Source organism: Anneissia japonica, unplaced genomic scaffold (assembly GCF_011630105.1).
Source record: "Anneissia japonica isolate Jap-2015-1 unplaced genomic scaffold, ASM1163010v1 scaffold24_len2511860_cov200, whole genome shotgun sequence".
Taxonomy (NCBI): domain Eukaryota; kingdom Metazoa; phylum Echinodermata; class Crinoidea; order Comatulida; family Comatulidae; genus Anneissia; species Anneissia japonica.
In genome coordinates, this window is record NW_022730786.1 from 1287178 (window position 1) to 1306744 (window position 19567).

The 19567-nt window shown below is 34.4% G+C and overlaps 3 protein-coding genes across 3 annotated transcripts in view; 2 read left to right on the top strand and 1 right to left on the bottom strand.

Annotated features, from left to right (window-relative positions):
• The window catches only part of LOC117115039 (pseudouridylate synthase 7 homolog), a gene marked incomplete in the record, with an annotated part of 54801 nt that extends 42662 nt beyond the window's left edge, over positions 1 to 12139 (top strand). Inside the window, 9 exon segments of the mRNA XM_033258686.1 lie at positions 4943 to 5068; positions 7838 to 7899; positions 8328 to 8485; positions 8846 to 8975; positions 9502 to 9624; positions 10193 to 10262; positions 10796 to 10855; positions 11482 to 11573; positions 11801 to 12139. Of these exon segments, the coding sequence (XP_033114577.1) occupies positions 4943 to 5068; positions 7838 to 7899; positions 8328 to 8485; positions 8846 to 8975; positions 9502 to 9624; positions 10193 to 10262; positions 10796 to 10855; positions 11482 to 11573; positions 11801 to 11928 (949 nt within the window).
• Positions 12140 to 15802: 3663 nt separating this feature from the next.
• The window catches only part of LOC117115042 (ankyrin repeat and SOCS box protein 8-like), an 8597-nt gene continuing 4832 nt past the window's right edge, over positions 15803 to 19567 (bottom strand). The window contains exon 5 of the mRNA XM_033258690.1: positions 15803 to 16439. Coding sequence (XP_033114581.1) covers positions 16212 to 16439 — 228 coding nt within the window. The 3' untranslated portion in view covers positions 15803 to 16211. The remainder of the gene's footprint in view (positions 16440 to 19567) is intronic.
• Positions 17026 to 18868, top strand: LOC117115043 (C1q-related factor-like). The gene is made up of 2 exons (XM_033258691.1): positions 17026 to 17109; positions 18026 to 18868. The coding sequence occupies exon 2, from the start codon at positions 18065 to 18067 to the stop codon at positions 18551 to 18553; it is 489 nt and encodes a 162-aa protein (XP_033114582.1). The 5' UTR covers positions 17026 to 17109; positions 18026 to 18064; the 3' UTR covers positions 18554 to 18868.

Consider the following 19567-nt stretch of genomic DNA (forward strand, 5'->3'; position numbering starts at 1 on the left):
AGATGAAGTAGCTGATCTACTTGCCAAGTTAATTGGATTAAATCCACTAATCACGTTCGACGTTAAGGTTAGAGCGAGATATTTTGACTACCAGAAATTCGGAAAACACATCATTAGACAGGAAGTACAATCGCATGGTGTGTAATTACTGTTGATTTTCGCGTGACTAGTTTATGCTAGATCGAGACTATAGGAGTAAGCTAGGCCTAGGTCTCGGCGGTTGATTAGACTGGCCGAGAAGTCCAGCTGGAGGGTTTACACTGGGTTTTCCCCCAAGTATTTCGTTTAGCGCGTGGTAGTCTGGGCATGCCGATTTCGGGTCATCCCTTATTACATTGGCCGACCCCTTGCCCGTCCCACGAATAAAAACGTCTCTCACAGCCTTGTGGTATATGCTCTTAGATTTTTCAACTTTGTCACAACAATTGCCGATGTTATGCTATTGTGGCCTAAGTCCCGCATTCTCTCTGCAATCCTTTGGACACCAGCCTTCTGACGGTACAATTTATCTTCAACTTTTTCGGCGATTTCTGGCTCCCTCCAGATATCTATTAAATCACATTTCTGCGCATACGTCCAGAGATGGCGTTTCTTTACTGACTTTTCGACCATCATTTGCAAAATAAGACTTGTTGAAATTAAAGTACACAGATCAGGGAGACTGCGTCAATTCTGAATGGTGTTTATGATAGTAACTAAAAAACGCGCTAACCAGCAAGCATGGAAGGTCATTTTGCTTCAATTTGAATGGTGTATTCGTGACCTGTGGCCACCCGCTGTTTAATTGTTTACTGGCTTTAGACTGGATTAAGAAGTTAGTCGACATAAATTTACTCGACGGGCTTAGTCGAGTTGTGGCCTTCATCTCGCCATACTTGAGTGGTCATACTCAAACTTATGGCGAGATCTTCTAGCTCATCCACTAAAATTATCTCGCCATAGTTGGATATGAACGTGGCTACAGAGCTTTAACTCTTAAGTTATTAATGTATCAATACTTAAAGCATCAATATGTGATGACTCATCAGTATCAGAATCACCCTCAGACTTGTGGGTAAATAGGTCAGACACACTCTAAACTTGGTGAACATCAATGCATAGACTATTACTGTAGTTGCAGTGACTTTATGCAAAAAAAAAAATCTATATAGAAAAAAAATAAAACATGGACCTGGGAAACTTAGCTTACCCTGGGTAATCAAAGAAGATCGGAACCTTGAGAATTCAATGCATAAGTACCCATAAATCAAATCAAGTCTCAATATGTAACAATAATATTACATATAATGATATTGTAATAATGTCTTTTTTAAGTGTTTCAGCAACTGGCAAATCATTATTCACTTGTGTTATCAATGAAAATAAAGTATTCTTGATTCTTGATATTATTTTTTTTTTAAAAATTAATTAGAGGTTATTAAATACTACCCTGGCAAGTCTTTGCAGATCTTGGAGAGGCCTTCACCCTTTAGTGGTTGATGATGATGACCTAGAGCAAAAGTATAATCTAATCTGGATATATTAAATAAAATATACTAAAGAAATAATTGCATATTAATTATACCCTACCCTGGCCTCTTAGTGGTGAAACTTTAATATCTACTATATTCTTCACAATGAAGGAGGCTATGTATGTAAGCCATTATGGTGCCCTGGAAAACATGGTGATTAACCAAATATAGACATTCGCAAAAGATAAAAATACTACCCTGGAAAATTATTGTAAAACATACCCTACGCATCTATGTTTATGCTGGGAAAACAGATTTTTTATACTGGCCAGATTTTAAAATTATATGATTAAAGTCAAATAATACTAATCTTAAGAAAAATCTATGAGAACAGTCCCCTATCTCTAGCCCCAACCTGTGAAACTTAGACTCATTAAACTTAGAAGACCCGACTCTGGATAAGCAAGAAATAAGTAAATGCTACCCTGGGAACATATTACAAGGAAATATTTAAGCTGAGATTATATTTTTGAACATGTGTTTTCCAACTAAGCTTCAAAATGGCATTTATAAGCACAATCCATTATATTTATTTTACTAACATTGATAAAGTACAGTTAACATGTAAAGTTTTGCACTTTTGCATTATATAATTAGTAATGAAATATCAAGGTAAATCTGGCAACCAATCAGCTGATGTCCTCTAACCTCCACTATCACATCTCCCTCCCCTGATCTTTATACCTGACACATGGTGAATGTATTTCGCTCTTGATTCCCCACCCCAGGGGAACCTCTACATGCTTCTCAATGGTTTATGAGTCACATCAACATCAGCTGTCTTATCAGCAATCCCACTGAAGGTAACTATAAGGTCAAATATTTAGTTTAACTGCTCAATTAATTTCAGAATTTACATAATTAGATCATCTGATTTCATATTTTTAGAATGCCATGCTTATAAACAAAATTCCAAAAAACATTATATCATATATAATATATATGCTATGAAATTAGATTACCGGTAAATTAGTACTGGTAATACAGAATGATTGGTTGAAGAAGATATTTTGAAACTTTGGCCTTCGAAAGAGCATAATGCCAAGGTCATTCTGAAGTGAAGACGCATGGTTCAACAACTTAAGGGTCAGCTCGAAAAAGTACATCACTGTCACATAAATTTTATTAAAATTATTGATAGATTCTGATAACCTTTGAATAACTCAACAGGATTATTTAATGTTTAATTATCTTAAAATTGTAGGACATTCCATATGTTAGTTGCATTCACATGAGATCCGAATTAAAATTGGGACTGTATTTTCGATGCGCTGAAGGCCAGCTTCTCTTTTCTTACACACTGATCCGATTTTCTTATCGGTTTGTTAGGCTTTCCGGACCGGAAATGTGGATTCAGTGTGAAAACACCTTTAACATGATAAACCTATATGTCAATTATTTGATAATATTTGGGTCTAATTATTTATTATAAATCTGTGATATTCTCACAACGTCATAGGAGATGGAGAAGAAAGTCATCCAGTCCAGACAGGGGCCTTGTCTGCTTTTCATCCTTGGTGACTTTCTTATCTAATTATGTAGGCGATTTTAATTTTTTCTTTAAAGCTCTGTAAAGACTATCACATAATTATTCTTTGACAAAAAACTGATGTATGCCCATATATAGTCATGATGTGATGTCATCATGACCATATTTAGGCATGTCGCATAGTCTGGGTAGGGTTAAAATGTTCTGGATAGAATTAAAATGTTTCCACATGTACAGTAGGGCCATACCCATTGTTTCCATTGAGAGGTGGAACAAATTTACAATCAGACTGAGACCTGCCTAGGGCCCTCTTTCACATTCAGATCTTTAAAGAATTGACATAAAGTAGACATTAATATTGTACTACTTCAAAGTCAACTGTGGTTAGAAGGTCAGACATGGTCTCATGTTGTGACTTTCTATTACAAAAGTAGATGTAACCTATTAAAAAGGGGGTCCCTCCAAGACTATTTTTGATTGACATTCAATGTGAACCAGGTCACCCCTCATAGAAGCTGATGACGATGACTCATTTTACTTGTGAGTTAAAACAGAAGCAGCCATGTTTTATGAATTGCTATTCGTCTGCAAAACGAGCACTTTTTCCCAGGGCATAAATTAAAGCCAAGCAACTTTACACATGTCAGTTCTAAAAAACTGCAATCTTCTTTCAATCATTACTAACAATGATATCCCATAAAAAATTATTATATTATAGGAGACAGTGGCATAACACTCTCTGGCTGAAACCAAGGCTCCAGACAAGAGTTGCCAAATATTAATCAGCATATAAGTCCTAAATCATCTTAGCGAGGCTCCTTGAAATGAGCTTAATGTGTAAAATAGATGTTAAAATATGCCATTTAAAACATCAAAATTGCAGGAGTGGATGTGGTGGGGGTTTCACATGATAGTCTCACACGTGGATATCCACAGATCAACATAGACTCATACTGTATGTTCACATGTTAAACATACACATATGAAAGTCTTACATGTTCACAACATGGCAGTCTCACATGTTCACATGATAATCTTACATTGTTATGATACATTTTGATTTGTCATTTAGCTTGATGTAAATGAAACTACATGCTACATTACAACTAATCACAGGATAAAGAACTAAAGGATGTTAACATTTTCCAGGCATAGAATGATTTGTAACTTGTAACAGCCTGATGGGATTGTCACACACTAATTCTGAATGTTCCCACTCTTGTTTAGAAGTTAAAACAAGGAACACATGCAGTAAATATCCATTAGAAATTGAAACTGAAATTATAGTAATCTTAAAGCTTAATACCAAGTTTAATTGCTTTAATTGCTTTTAATGAGACAAAAACCAAGTTTAATGAGTTTCAGTTTGATTCAAGTTTTTTAGCTCAAGCATTTTATAGGATAACATTTTCTTTAAAGAAAAGTTTCAATCATCACTGAGCCCATGCATTGTGGAGGGAAAATTACAGAGCTAAAAATCAATAGTTATTAAAGTATTACATTTATTATAAAGCTTGATAAGGAAATAGTGAAACAGATTTCCCTGTTTATATTTAGTAAATTTTCTGTTGTGTGAAACAGATGTTAGTTAAAAATAATTATTTTTTCAACACCAGGATTTTGAATATTTTGGGGTAAAATAAGTGTGGTAGCACTTATTTATCAAATCAACAAAGTTTGAAATTGTGACAGTTAAAATGGGGAAATAAAAACCATAACATTTTTCCTTCTGGATTTTCTAATCTTTTCTTTATTCAAGACAATTGATCTTGCAGCAAAGAGCTGAATTGCATCAAATTAACAACTGAAAAAGTTCATATTCCTTCATTGACACCATTATTAAGTTTTAGAAAATGTTACAAGGAAAGATGGTGTGTTCACTCAAAGATGATAGTTTTGTTGATCTATTTAAAATTCTGCATGTTTTCTTTAATTGTTCTAGAAATGTTACTGGAGAGGATGATGCCGTGAACAAAGCAATGTGTTCTCTCAGAGATATTGGGTTCATCAACTATTTTGGGATGCAACGTTTTGGAAACTCTTTGATCGCCACCCATGAAATTGGCAGGTAAATAACTTCCTGGTATGATTGAGATCAATAAATAATCATTCATTTGTTGGATTTACTGTATGTACCATTCCAAATCCCTTGATTACAATCTCTCACATACTTTAATATATGTTCATTCGTCACCGATGCATCAACATTTATATAATATACAATGGAAAAATTAATGAAGGTAGAAGAATAATCAGAAATGTGACGTTATTGTGCTGAAATGTGTATGGGCATAGTCCTTGTCTACAGTAGCAGCCCTAGAGAGGCACTTAGTAGATTCTTATTTACATCCTTCCACAGCGACAAGGGCTATAATAAACCAGAGCATCAGGGTAACCCATATACTCTCCCAATAGATGCAAAAAGTGTACACAAGCCAGATATGTACGCTTGACCCCCGTGAAGACATTGTTCTACCAAACGATCCATGTGCAAGGAGTGTCTTGCCTCAGAGAAGTTGGTTGAAACACAATGGAGGAAATGCGAAATGGGTAAGTTGAGTGGCTGATCGGTAGCAGAGGCACCTAGTGGTGTGCCCCTGCTTTACTGTTCAGCCACTCAACATACCCATTTCACATTTCCTCAATTGTGTTTCAACCAAATTCCCTAGGGCTATTTTTATATTGATAAGCCAATTCTTAAGAGCAGCAGTGAATCATTTGTTTGGCTCGTCAGATTTGAATCATTGAAACTGACAGGCCATTGTTCTACCGCACAAAAATGCAGTGTCAGCGCCTGAGATTCCCCAACGAGGGGCCCAAGATCCCCAAAAGGGGTTCAAGTTCTTCGGTTAGTTTGTCTAAGATCCCAGACAAGGGGTTCACACGCACCTTAGCAACACCATGTTGGGCGCAAATCTTAACAGTATGCATCTCTAGATGGCTTGAAATAGCAACTAAAATTCAGACTAAAAAGCCTTTTTAAGGCAGTGTTTCCCCTGTCAGGGTACTGTTCTCCCATAGACCACGCTAGTGCCTAAAATGCAAAAATGTAAAATACATAGTTTCTACTACCACAAGTTCATTTACGTTCATGTTGCATCCAATGTTCACATGTCGATGAGTCACTTTCATGTTTGAATAATTTCAGGTTACTCCCATCTTTATATATCAAAAATGAAAGTCATATAGATATCAGATTACATTTCATTTTTTAAAATTTTAATTCTATTTTTAGAAAATGCTGGTTATGATATATTATGATGGCATTTTCTTAATTTATGATATGTTGTCATAACCTTGAAAAATTACTGCATTCTTGACTGCCAACTTTGTTGACAGGATTGGCTAAGTATAAATATAAATAAGGATGAAGTGATTGTAAGGCCAAAAAATGGTGACCAACCACAGTGATCAGCACCCTCCAATTCAAGACCACCCTTGGGAATGAAAATTAAGGGTGGTCTTGGAGCTCGGCCACCATCAGATAGTTAGGTTTGTGTTAAAAGAGGGAAGATTTGGTTTTTTAATAACGTCGTCTCGAATTGGTGAGGTCTCTAATTGGAGGTGCACTGCATAGGGCTTAGGTAGACCTATTCATTGCTAACCAGATCACTCAATATTACAGTCTGGTTGGTAAAAATGGTAACCATGGTGCTGAAATCGATAGCTAAGGTATCAAATTTATTAACAGAAGCTGACTCTAGATTTGTAAAGCCCTGTCCAGACTATCAAATTTTATTTGACAAAAAAAAACATGTGACGTGCCTAAATATGGTCATGATGATGTCATCATGACCATATATAGACATATGACTATATATGGGCATACAACAGTTTTTTCAAAGAAAATTTGATAGTATTATGGACAAAGCTTTAGGTTTTGGGTCAGAGTGTTGTGGGATTTTTTTTGTTTTTTGTTTTTTTTCAAGTGTCTCAGTTTAAAAGCTTTGCTTTACTGTATTAAGTTCCCTTTTCCATTAATCTTGAATCATGCAGAAATGTACATTTTGTTTCTTTTATTATGGAATAAAATTTACTTACTATATTAAATGATAATGATGATAGTGATTAAGGATAATGACATAAATATCATAGGTCTATATTTAGATTGTCAAAATCCACATTTCTTTATATTTGTTTCCATTCAACAACTAATAACTGCAATGTATACAGGTGATACCGTAGTGGAATTCACTAAATTGCAATTCAAGCATATTTTTGCTATTGACATTTCTTGGCCCATGTTCATAAATATAAATGAAATCAATACCCTACAATACATCAATATGTGACTATAAAGTCTACAATATGTGTCTAACTAGGTTTTCTCACTGGGAATCTTGTCTAAACCACAATTTTTAATCCTAGCATTAATATTCTCTCCGTGTGAAATGTTATCATTTTGTCACTGAGTGATGGACTTCTTTGTGCCTATTTTTAGTCCATCAGACACATCTAGTTGTAGTTAAGCTGTTAATGTGTTCTGTATCGAGGACTCGACCACAATGAATGTGTATTTTATAGAGACAGTATGTCTGTGATTATGAAGGAAATTAAATGAGATCTGCAGATTGTTTCGGGTTTATGGAATGGGCCACTGGCCAGTTCACGTCACTCGGTAACTCTTTGCCTGCTCATGCGTGGAGATACCCATTAGGAAATGAAATAACTTCCCTGAGAACTCATTTCCAACAGGACAAGGTTAATGAATCATAAAAATTTTAATCATATTCAGCAGGTGAGAGGGAGATGTTCAGTTGATTATGTCAAATGACATGATAAATTCATTTTATAACCAGCAGGCAATACTATTTTGATTAACTTTTATTTCTGACAGAGCTATACTTTTACGGAATTGGCAAGAGGTCATTGAACTTATACTGAAGCCCCGTGATGAAGGTGAGTTGTCTCAAGTTATCTCTCTCCCCCCCCCCCCCAACTTTCAGTTGTTATATTGACAGTTTTCAACCATTCCAACACATGTCATCATGCCCTCTGCCTCTGTATGTTATGCAACTTCCAAAAAATGGATATGGATTTAAGGTTTAAATTATTTGTCAATAGTAGGTCATTCACTTTGGAATGACTTCCTTTAAAAAGTTTCATGTAAGGGAATTTGAACTGATTTTAAATTATGTCCATTGACCCAGTTGGTTAAGGTGCTCGCATATAAAACCAAGGTTCAAATTCGAATTCTGGTTTGGGCGACATTCTTCACTATTACAAATTTCTCTATTACATTAATTTACTCAAAATTCATCGTATTTCTTCCCATTATATTTATTAAGGCTTCGAATAAACTAACCAATTAAGTTTGTTTGTTGTAGCTGATGAGAGAGATAAATGGCGTGTGCATTGGATGGAAACCAAAGATGCAAACAGCACCCTGGAATTGTTGCCAAGCAACAAACGACACTCAGCTGAGAAGGAGCTTCTGCTGGGCATCCTCAAGTACCCTGGAAAACCTATCAGTGCACTATCTTATGTGAGTATAGTGTGTACTGCATTCTTACTTAATAGTGTATAAGATTTTAGAACTAAACTGTTCGGTAAAAGCAACATAATACCAATTTGATGCTCCACCAACTGAACTAAAACCATCCTAGCTTGTAATAGTTATTCCCAACACAGTTCTTTCTTTCTATCCAAGCCCCTTCGAGCGAATACAGTATACTATACTTTTTAATACAAAGGCAAGTATAAATCAGTAAAGAAATAAATATAAATATCATCACATCATTTGCATACAGTTTGAGACTAAAAAAAAAATCATGGCTAGAATATCTGATTTCAGAGTAATGGGGTAAATAGATATGATGGTGATTATAAATTATTCTTTAATTAGATTCCCCGCACAACAAGAATGATGTATGTACACAGCTACCAGAGCAAGATTTGGAATGCCATGGCAACCAAGCGTATACAAGAGTATGGATTAAAACCAATGATAGGAGATCTAGCTATAAAAGCGAATGGTATGTAACAAAAGATTGATATGTACATTTTATGTAATTTTTACAATGTTTTTATTTTTTAAGCATATAAAACATTATTGTAATTCATTTGTTGGTAGCAATATTTAAGTTTTTAGGGCCTCACTGGTTACAGATAGTATCTGTAATTCTATATTCATAACGTGTTCCATCTTTCGACATTACGCTTTCCACAATTTGTTTCCATTTGTTTCTGTTCAAGGCAGTAGTGGCGTTTCTAGGGGAGGGCGCACACCCCCCCCCCCCCAAAAGTTACTCCCCCAGAGGTCTTATTTAATTTGGCTTATCCAGTTATTTTTTGGGTCTTCCTCAGTATAAAAACGTGAAACAATATGTTGAGTGGAGTGTGCTTGATGTTTAAGAAAGAATATCCGATTGTGACAGGTGGTTTAGCTCCTGAGAGATTAGATCCCAACAGATCATACCCCAATGGATCACACCTCAAAGATCAGATACATTATGATGATCAACTTACTGGTCATCCTAACATTTTTTTCACATCCTGCAGATACAGACGGTGACTCAGGCAAGAATGTGACTGTATTGTCTGAAAGCAATTTTAGTAAGTTCAGCTTTGAAGATGTTGTGTTACCTCAACCTGGCTACAATATTCAATATCCTACACATTCAAGTAAGTCTTTTTATAGTTCAGAAATTTGGGAATGATAGTTCATCATCCTATAGGTCAAAGCTTCTCTCACAGTCAGCAGTGTGAAGCTGTATCAGATGTAGCGGGTCAGCATTCAGTAGTTTAAGGAGTGGATGTCTGATATTACAGGAGTCAGTGTCTGTTATTGTAAGGAGGTTAGTTCCCAATATTGTGGTGGGGGGGGGAAGGTTCTCCCTGATGAGTTGGTGTCTGTTATTGTACTCGAATCTGTGTCTGTTAGTGTAAGCATTGGTATCCTGTTGAGCAGGTGTAGGGTATTGCAAGGGGCAATGTCTGATATGATATATTGTATTTTAATATTTTTACTATATTTGTATAGATTCATATAAATATACTGTTTTACATTTTTCTTAACTGTAAGCTGCGATTTGTTGGTTTGCTGTTGGTGGAAATATATAAATAAATATACAGTGTCAACATCTGTATGAAAAATTGGTGTATTGAACACAGTTGTATCTAAATGTAAATCTATGAAAACTCATTGCAATGTATATACTCTAAACATAACTTTAAACATATGTCATTTCAGTTGGTCAACTTTATAAATCAATGATGGAAGAAGATGGAGTGAGTTTACAAAGTTTACGGCATGAGGTTAAGTAAGTTCTGCCTTTATATTGGAGATGCAAATTCAAAGCAACTGAAAAAATGTCATTAAGAGAAGTCCATTATTATCATCATCCTTGTCATCATCATTATCATTGTTACCATCACACTATTACAGTAGTGTCATCATCACATGATTGATCACATCATCTCCACCATCATCGTCTTCATCACAATTTTTACCATTACTGTATTATGCGCCGTTGTCTTCCTTATCATCATTTACCATTATCAACATCATCATTATCACCATCATTATTGTGCTTTCTTTTTTTTTTTATTGCAGTTTTACACAAAAACAAACAAAACAGTACATAAAATAATCTTCAAAACTACATCCAGTAGTAAAATAATGCACAATTTCAAAAATTATTTTAGAAAAGGCAAGATAACATAGGTTAAAAAGAAAACTTGAACTTTTTTGCTTCTAATATAAATAATTTAAAAGTATATATTTTCTAAGCTACTAACCTACCAAATTTCATCATTATATTCTGCATTACTTAATAATTTCTTTTCGTTTCAGGGAGTACTCATTACCTGGTGCTTACCGCAAAGTAATAGTAAAACCATTGAAGGTCAAATGGTAAATAGATATGGCGATAATTTCCACTCGTTCAGTCTTCTTTAATCTGCCTTTAGTTTTAAGTGCAGAAACGTGTCGATTTCAAGTCAAAGCTTACCATTAAAATCCTTAGTCATGTTTGAAATAATTCACTCCAAAAAATAAAAATTGAAAACATTTGCCATAAAAAAAAAAAAAAATTAGGTTTATGTTCACAGTCACTTGATGCATACAAGTACAAGGGGCATTCCCATGTGAAAACGTGATAAGTCAGTTCAGTTCTACAAGTTTAAAGGGGAAGTCCTATGTGAAAAGGTGATAAGTCACGCAGTTCAGGTTATGAAAGCCTAAAAGGAGTATAGTTTGATGCTGTTAACTTAGTTTTTAGTAAAGATTAAAGAGGCAATTGTGTGATAACAGGATATACCATGCATTTCAGTTAGTTTTACATGTTTAAGGATAATTCCCGTCATAATGTAATAAGGCGCATAATTCAGTTCATTAAAGTTTAAAAATACTGCCCTAAGTTTAAAGACAGTCATGTGTGGCATTAGGATAAGTTGCATAATTCAGTTCATACAAGTTTAAAGTTGCAATCATATGTGACTTTATTATTGCTAAAATTTAGAACTTGATTTTTATTTCAGGTCAATAATAAAATATAATGACAGTCTTTTACCGCTGTCTCAATCAGATTTAGACATCATAGAAGGAAAAGCATCCCCACAGTCCATTCCAGGTGAGTGACAAATATTTCATGCAATCAACTAATTGGTAAACTAGAATTTCAAATGGTATTTATAACTTGCTGTGAAATGGATTGGAATTACTGTAAATTAAAATAAATAACCAACTAGATGTTTTCAAACTAATTATCTACTATTGATTTAGAAATAATATTTATCTCTTTGTATAGTTGATAATTTTGTTATAAAAACATAACTTTTTTTGTTTTCTTTATAAAAGATGGAAAATTGAAGGCCTTGAAAATGGAGTTCACTTTACCACCCTCTTCATACGCTACAATGGCAGTTCGAGAAGTAACCAAGATGGATACCTCAGCTAGTTTTCAGTCAAGCATAACTAAATACTAACCAATGTTTTTTTTACATGTCTGGGCAAAATCCTGAATTTCAAAATGGGGGTGAAATGGAAAAGGTTTTAGGAATCTATTTTTGTAATTAAATTGGTTAAAACAAGTTGGTGTGAGGACATCAACCACAATTCTGAAGTAGTGTCTGTGTTTTCCAATTTCAATGTGCTTTTGTTAATGCCACAAATAAATTGAATATTCAGACACTGATACTTATTTTTAGCTAATTTTTTTTAAGCTGTTAACATTTCATTGAGTATATTTTGTTGATGAGAAGCCAATTTAGTTTTAGTGTTGATGAGGTGTTGATGCCTAGCGATCCCGTTTAGTCTATTGATGTGAAGTCTGAATTTTCTGAAAACCTGTATTTCTGAAGATGCTTTCAAAAATTATTAAACATTTTGTTTGTGTGTACTCACATGGTCTTGGCAACCTCCCCTAGGAAAGGAAGTCTTGGCATAGCAGTCAACTTTTTAAAAGCTATGAGGAAATTCAACACAACATAAAGAAGACACATTGTCTGTACTTAAATTAATTGGAAAAGAACTTTATTCATCTGGTATCACTAGCAATATATATATATATATATATATCTTGTACATCTGAAGTGGTGGTCAGATATAACAATAAATGAGTTAGTAATGTGTTACAACCACATTACACTGTGGTGCAACACAATTCAAGTCTTACAGCTTTAGTCACCATGAAGACTTATGCATAGCATCCATTAGGGAGCTTGTGTTCACAATGACGTTGAGACGTACCTTGGACAAATTCACTCATTCATGGCTTTACTGCATTCTCTGCACATTCAGCCCAAACGTCTTTGGATTTTGAGGGCAAGTATTCAGAGTACTTGCCCTCAAACGTCTTTGGATTTTGAGGGCAAGTACTCAGAGTACTTGCCCTCAAGGACTTAAATTCTTTGCATGTGCAAATGTCTTTGATGTCATTACTTCCCTAAGTCTTACCATCATCTTGTAATGAAAATCTCCCTATTAATGGGATATATATTAATGGGAGAGCCTTGCACCTGTTATAAATACATGCATAACAACCGTTTTTGGATACTATAGGTTAATTGGAAGGGTTTGCAGGGGCAACTTTCACTGCAATTTCAGTAAATTATAGGGACTTGCAGATGTCATTACAATGCATATCAACCCCAATCAACTATCACACTGTGAATTAGGTAAATAGGTGGGAGAAGGTTACAGCTGTAATTAAATTTAATCACAGAATGAGGGGTTTACAGGAGTCATTAAACAAAATCGTTATTGGAGGTGGAGGCTTTACAGCTCTCCTTTAATTAACATTTGAATCATGATTAAATCATAATTGGGATTTTTTTTTATGAAATAGGAGCTTATATCTGCCAATCATCTAAAATAAATGCGAATCATGCAAAGCCGTCATGTGGGGAGGGGTTTGTACATGTATATCTCAAAATAATGACTCATGCGTAGCAGTTATTGGGATTTAGTTAAATGGGAGGGGCTTATACCTGTCAATCATCTAAAATCACATGATTCATGCATAGCAGTAATGGACCTTTCTGGAGTGTCAAACTAAACAAGTCAGAGCAGGGCCATAAACGCACATATTTTTGGGTACCACGCTCATTTTGTGGCGCCAGAAAATATAAATTCAAGGGGTGGGGGCTTAGAAGAAAGGTCCATTGGGAGGGGGATTATTCCCTCAATCATTTAAATAAATCACAATCATGACTCATGCATAGCAACAGTGTTGCATGATCTTTAGAAATGGTAAACAAAAAATATATCATTGCAGTAGGCCTATAACTGATAGTGACCCGATATAAAAATAATAATCTGGACATGATTTTTGAGTTGATTTTCAATCACAAAAAGTATAAAACTCTATGACAATCAACCACTGTACAAATTCCATTGTTGGATTCAGTAAAAATATTAACAACATGAACTGGTTCCTGTGACACTTTTGTCGTGTGTGGTACATTCACGTATACATATCATAAATATAGCACAGAATTTCATAAATTTGACTACTCTAAACATGAACACACTTTTTTGCACAATTAGACGTTTATCAAGAACAATTTAAGTAAGAAATATATCTGTAACAAACAATACAAATGATGATGGAAAAATTGTAAATTTAGTATGACAAAAAGCGTACCCAAAAAAGATATTTACAGCATTAAGATAGACATCATTATCGTAACATGAACTTTGATGTATTTTTTAAATGAGATTTAGTTATAATTTACAGTTGTACTTCCTGCTTATATATTTAATCATAAATTGATTAATGCTATCCTTGTTTTTACATAGGCAAAAGTTATCACAATTTCTTTTGTGTAATTATATACAGAAAACAGAATAAAATTAAAAACAGAAAGCCAAAAGACAATAAACCATTATAGATACACTCTCTGGAAAAACTCTAAAATTTTAGTTAAAATACTGATTAGCCTAATATTCAAATGAATAAAGTCAATTTTTTTTTTTGCTAGTATATGGGGACGTACTGAGTATTAGGTACGATAACACGTCAGGTAGGGCAAACTCCTATGATATTTTCCTGATGCAAACTTACATCCCAATTGTCAATTTTAAATGAGAAACATGATTTTTACTAAAAAGCCTTAAATTTATTACCAGCCAATTTAAACCTTTTTAGAATAGGCATAGAAATATATACTCCTTATTTTAAATTACCGTACGTTAATAACTTAATAAAGTAAAAGTGAAGGAGGCAGAAGTTCCAGACATGTCTGGAAATGGCAGTCTCAGGCTGTAAAAATGTTTTTTTAAAGCAGTGTTCCCAAAAACATTATTGGCTTCTCTGAGAGGGGGGTCAAGCATTCCCTGGAGCCCAGCTGGTGGTAATCAATTCAAATTTACAATTATGCCACCTCTAGATGGCACGGAAATGGCACTCTCAGACTTAAATTTGAATATAATAATCTTGATTTCTCCAAATTTTTACAATTTTCAAAAATTTAGGGGGTGGGGAGCCCAGGCCGGCTGGGCCTCCCTTGAACCCGCCACTAAAAACAGACAGTATATCGTTCAATGGTGAGCATCTACACAGTGACCAAAATGCATATAAGTAATATAACTGAAAAGCAGTGACATATAAGGGGCACCACACCCAGCACTTAAAATATGCTCAGCAGTAGTTACAAATAACCTCATTTTCCCAAATATAGTAGCACCCTACCCTTGTCAGTTCCCTGTTTCAATACTCCTAGATACACCACTGCTACAAAGCACATTCCTGGACAATGTGTAAATTCTGTCAAGGACAACCCAATGAGAACCCATGGCTCGTAATAATCGTCTTAGCCTGCAGCATTTCATGAAAGGCCTCCAGCGTTAATCACTCACCTGATTGCATTCTTTGAACTTTTGTTTTCTTTTTTGGTCAAGTTAATCTCTATCACTATTCAATAATAAAACAATAATATTCAATAAATCAACGTATCAAAATTGCAGCAAGAGTGATTCATACATGAAATATGGCTGAATATAAATGCCATATTACAAACGGCATCTAGTCACCTCAAGGGGTCGAATTAACTGAATTAAAGCCTAGTAAAGCAACTGTGTCCTATTTTTGGTTGGTTCACATCAGTGCTGGCACCAGGATTTGCCCAACGGGGGTGGGGGGTCCGAAATCCCGGATGAAAAAAAAGTAGGCGTGGTTGGGCTCAAAATCTATCAAAAGTGTTCCTTGAGGGCGAAGCCTCCGAAAAATATGATAATTTAGGGGTTTCAAAGGCATGTTTAATCAATTTTGGAGTCTAATAATAGGTAGAAAATACATATATTCTTTTTTCCCCGATGAATTGTGGTTTTTCTCCCCGATGGGTATAAGAGACAGGCGCCACCCCTGGTTCACATCTCAATAATTCATGCTTGTTCAAAAAACATGCATTCTGCAAAAAAGCTATCATGAACCTCGTAGACTCCTTTAACCATTAAAATGCATTGCACACTCAAGTGAATTTTTTTTCCCATAGCTGCTTTCAAATATTTTTCTTGTTGAAAATCCAGATGATGATAAACCTGATAAGTATGGTGAGCCTAGCCTCACCTCTCATTATCGTGCCAAATGGTGTACAATATAAAAATAACATAGAATTATTATGATTTCAAATGATGAAATTTTAAACATCCGTTTCATCCACTTTCACTCCATATAAAATCTGAGACACTGAGGCAATTTCCCCCTCATCACTGTCCACTATACCCAGATACAACTTCCGCTTTTCAAAGACTTATCTATGACACGTAACTAGCTGTTTGTAAGTTCACTGGATCTAAGTTCTTTGAGCTGAAGAAAATTTTGCAAAGTGTCTGGCAACTCAAGGCTATCTATTCTCTGTAAGCCGTACTGCCCTAGTTGTTTGCGTACAACAATGGCGCATAGTTCCTGCAGAGTTCGTGGCGTTTGAGAAACTTGTCTCAACCATTTACACATCTCCTGGTGTTTGGCAAGTTGCTTTGGTATTACACCGGTTTTCTGAATAAAGAAAAAAAAAATATTTGCAATGATATTCATGGAATACAGTTTTTTTTTATATATTTTTAAAGAAGATATTAACAATAATTCAAATATAATAATAATAATGATAATAATAATAACATGAAAATTTATATAGCACACAATTCGACTTAAAAAGAGTACAATCACAGTGCTTATTTCACAATTGGATATTAAGAGACTGTTCTATGCTTTAAAAGCAATTTCCTGATAAAACACAAGTTAAAAAAAAATGTAATACAGTATTATTAATAATTAATAATATACATCATTTATAATAACTAATAGAAATATGAATAATTCATTAACAGCACATCATTAACAGCAATGCAACAAAAGGACTTGAAAAGGTATTGTTGCTGCTGCTATACCTGTTTCCATTATTATTATTTATTATTTTACTTTGTTTTGACATCAGAAAATATATAGAATCTAAAATATCTAGAAATTTTTTCTAAATGTTAATAAAAAGAAATAAAACAAGTGAATATCATCAAATAATTACCTAAAACTGAAAATGGAATAACCTAATTAGGAAAGTGATAAGCACCTATAAGCAAATGTATGTAAATCGGAAAGCCAAGGAAAAGCAGACCCTTGCAAAGCAGTCTGGTGTTGGTTGAGCTGTTAGGAAGGGTTTTTTTTAAAGGTAAGATTACTCAATGTTATGAGGCTCAGGAAGCTATCAACTGTTCCTTTTACTGAAATGGTACTAGTATCCATACAGTGATAGTAATAACAGTACACAGAGCTACCATGAAGCTATTATGATAAGCTTGTAAGCTTACATACTAACAGTGAAAATGATCTATGACCATGATTACAATTAAAGTACAGTATCAATATTAGGACTTTCTAATTTTTTCTAATTCGGGAAGATGTAGTTTTTAATGAGCACCTTTTAATATTTACTTTGCACAGACCCAAGGCCAAAAAACTTCAGGTAGATAATTAATATAATAATACAATAGTAGAAATATGCAAACATTCCTAATTTGCAAGCGATGGGTTAGTTTGTTGAAGGTTTTTGCTTGCTTGTGGGAGTGCATCCAGTGGACTTCCACTACCGCTGAAAATATTAATATTTATTTATTCTTTCTTTTGACTGAATAGCATTTTCAAAATAATCCAGTTTTCTTAACAAAGTTAAGAATATAAACAGGTAAAATATTAAACTGAATAAAACAGTATCAAAAAAGGAGAAAAGAAAAACCCAAATTATACATGGCAAGATAAATGACAAAAAGTTCAAATTGCAAATAAAAATTCAAATTAAAGTAAATTAGCACAAATGGTATTTTTTAAATTGACTCTGGTTTTCTGATTATTCCAAAGTTTGGCTGATCGGTATTCCTTGAGTATTTTCTCAGTTTGGTACTACTAAGGTTTTACTGCTTTGACTACGAGTGCATTTAGGATGGACATCAACATATATATTGAAGATAAATATTATGGTGCATAACCATGTACACTTAAATAAAACTACAATTAAATGTTCTCTCCATCTTTCATTAAGTGGCCTTAGCAATACACTATGTAAGACTAGTGCTGTTGTTTCTTTGCAGATTCTAGCTGACTTCAGTCTTGCAGTATATCAGCTAAACATGTCCAACTGGCTAATTAAAGCGGTTCTTCTCGTGGTTCTGGTGTTCGTCTGCTGTGAAGCGCGCACAAAGAAGTACAAACGCACAGTTGCATTCTCGGTCCTCAAAACCGCCAGAACCGAATACCTCACAAGTAACATCACCTCCTATGAAAATGTTGTGACAAACGTAGGGGAGGATTTTGACGAAGCCACCGGCATGTTCACATGTGTAATTCCTGGTCTCTACTTCTTCAAATTCCATTTTCCGCAGACAGCCACCAACTTGCAAAACACAACGGTTACACTCTATAAAAACAGCTTGAGTCTTCCTGAAACTTATATTACTAGCGCCTATGAGAAGGAGGGACGTGTTGACTACGGCGGTGGGAGTGCGTTGGTTGAGCTGGCAGCTGGCGAGAATGTATACCTGTATTTGGAAGGACAGCTTTATCTACAAACCAACAAGCCTTTGGTTTTTAATGGACTTCTGATTTATAGGGATATTTAAAGCATCATCCCAGAATAAACAATCACAAAGCTGTACAGTAACTTATCTTCAGCTTGTAACTATCTGCTTATAAATTTGAATAATACAGTACTCGTCTAATAAAAACTAAAATATAAACATATAAAATAAGAATTCTACTTTATTCCAAACTAGAAATTTAACATTTCTGAATTTCTTTTTTGTTTGGTATGGTTACAAAATATATTACTGTAAAAAAAGATGTGCTTGAAAGGTTTAATTTACATGAATGTATCTGACTGAAAATTTTCCTTTGATGCCCTTTACATAATAAATACTAAACTGTAGCTGTACAAATCTATTGTTTGATATGACAATTACATGAGAGGTGATTGTGTATGTATCGATGGTGGTAATAATTATTAGCACTTATTATAACATAATACATACACACACATACGTACATATATATATATATATTAAACATCTCAAATTGCTTCACATTGTTGCATATTGAAAACAATCATACAGCATGTTTCTACTGAATATCAAGACAGAAATGGTTCTTTATTATCATTGGTTGGTAACTAGATTACCAAATAAGGACTGAAAACAGTGACACAAGAGATTATTTTGGCTTGGTGCTCACAGAATGAATTTGGCTTGATAAAAGGTTTTTTTTTTTTTTTTTTTTTATGAGCTCGATGTTTCTATTGCTACAGGAAATCATTCTTTGAAGAGCACCATTCAATAGAAACCATTTTTTTTTGCAAGTAGAAACCACCCCTGTCCTCCCACGGAGGGAGGCATCCCCAGACATATTCAACTACATTCAACATAGAACACAATATCAGGTACCCATTTTTAGTCCTGAGTACTAGCCACTATTCATCTGACAGCTGAACGCTGTGACTCATCATTGTGAACTGAAGGAGTCTAATGCTGAAACAATTAACAAATACAAAGAATCTAATAAACTCTATTTTAAGTAGTAAACTTTTATTTCGTAATAAAACAAACAAAATGCACATTTCTGATTCAAGATTAAAAGGGAAC

Excerpts from the sequence above, each read along its gene's own strand:
- LOC117115043 (XM_033258691.1), top strand. The coding sequence starts at position 18,065 with ATGTCCAACTGGCTAATTAAAGCGGTTCTTCTCGTGGTTCTGGTGTTC.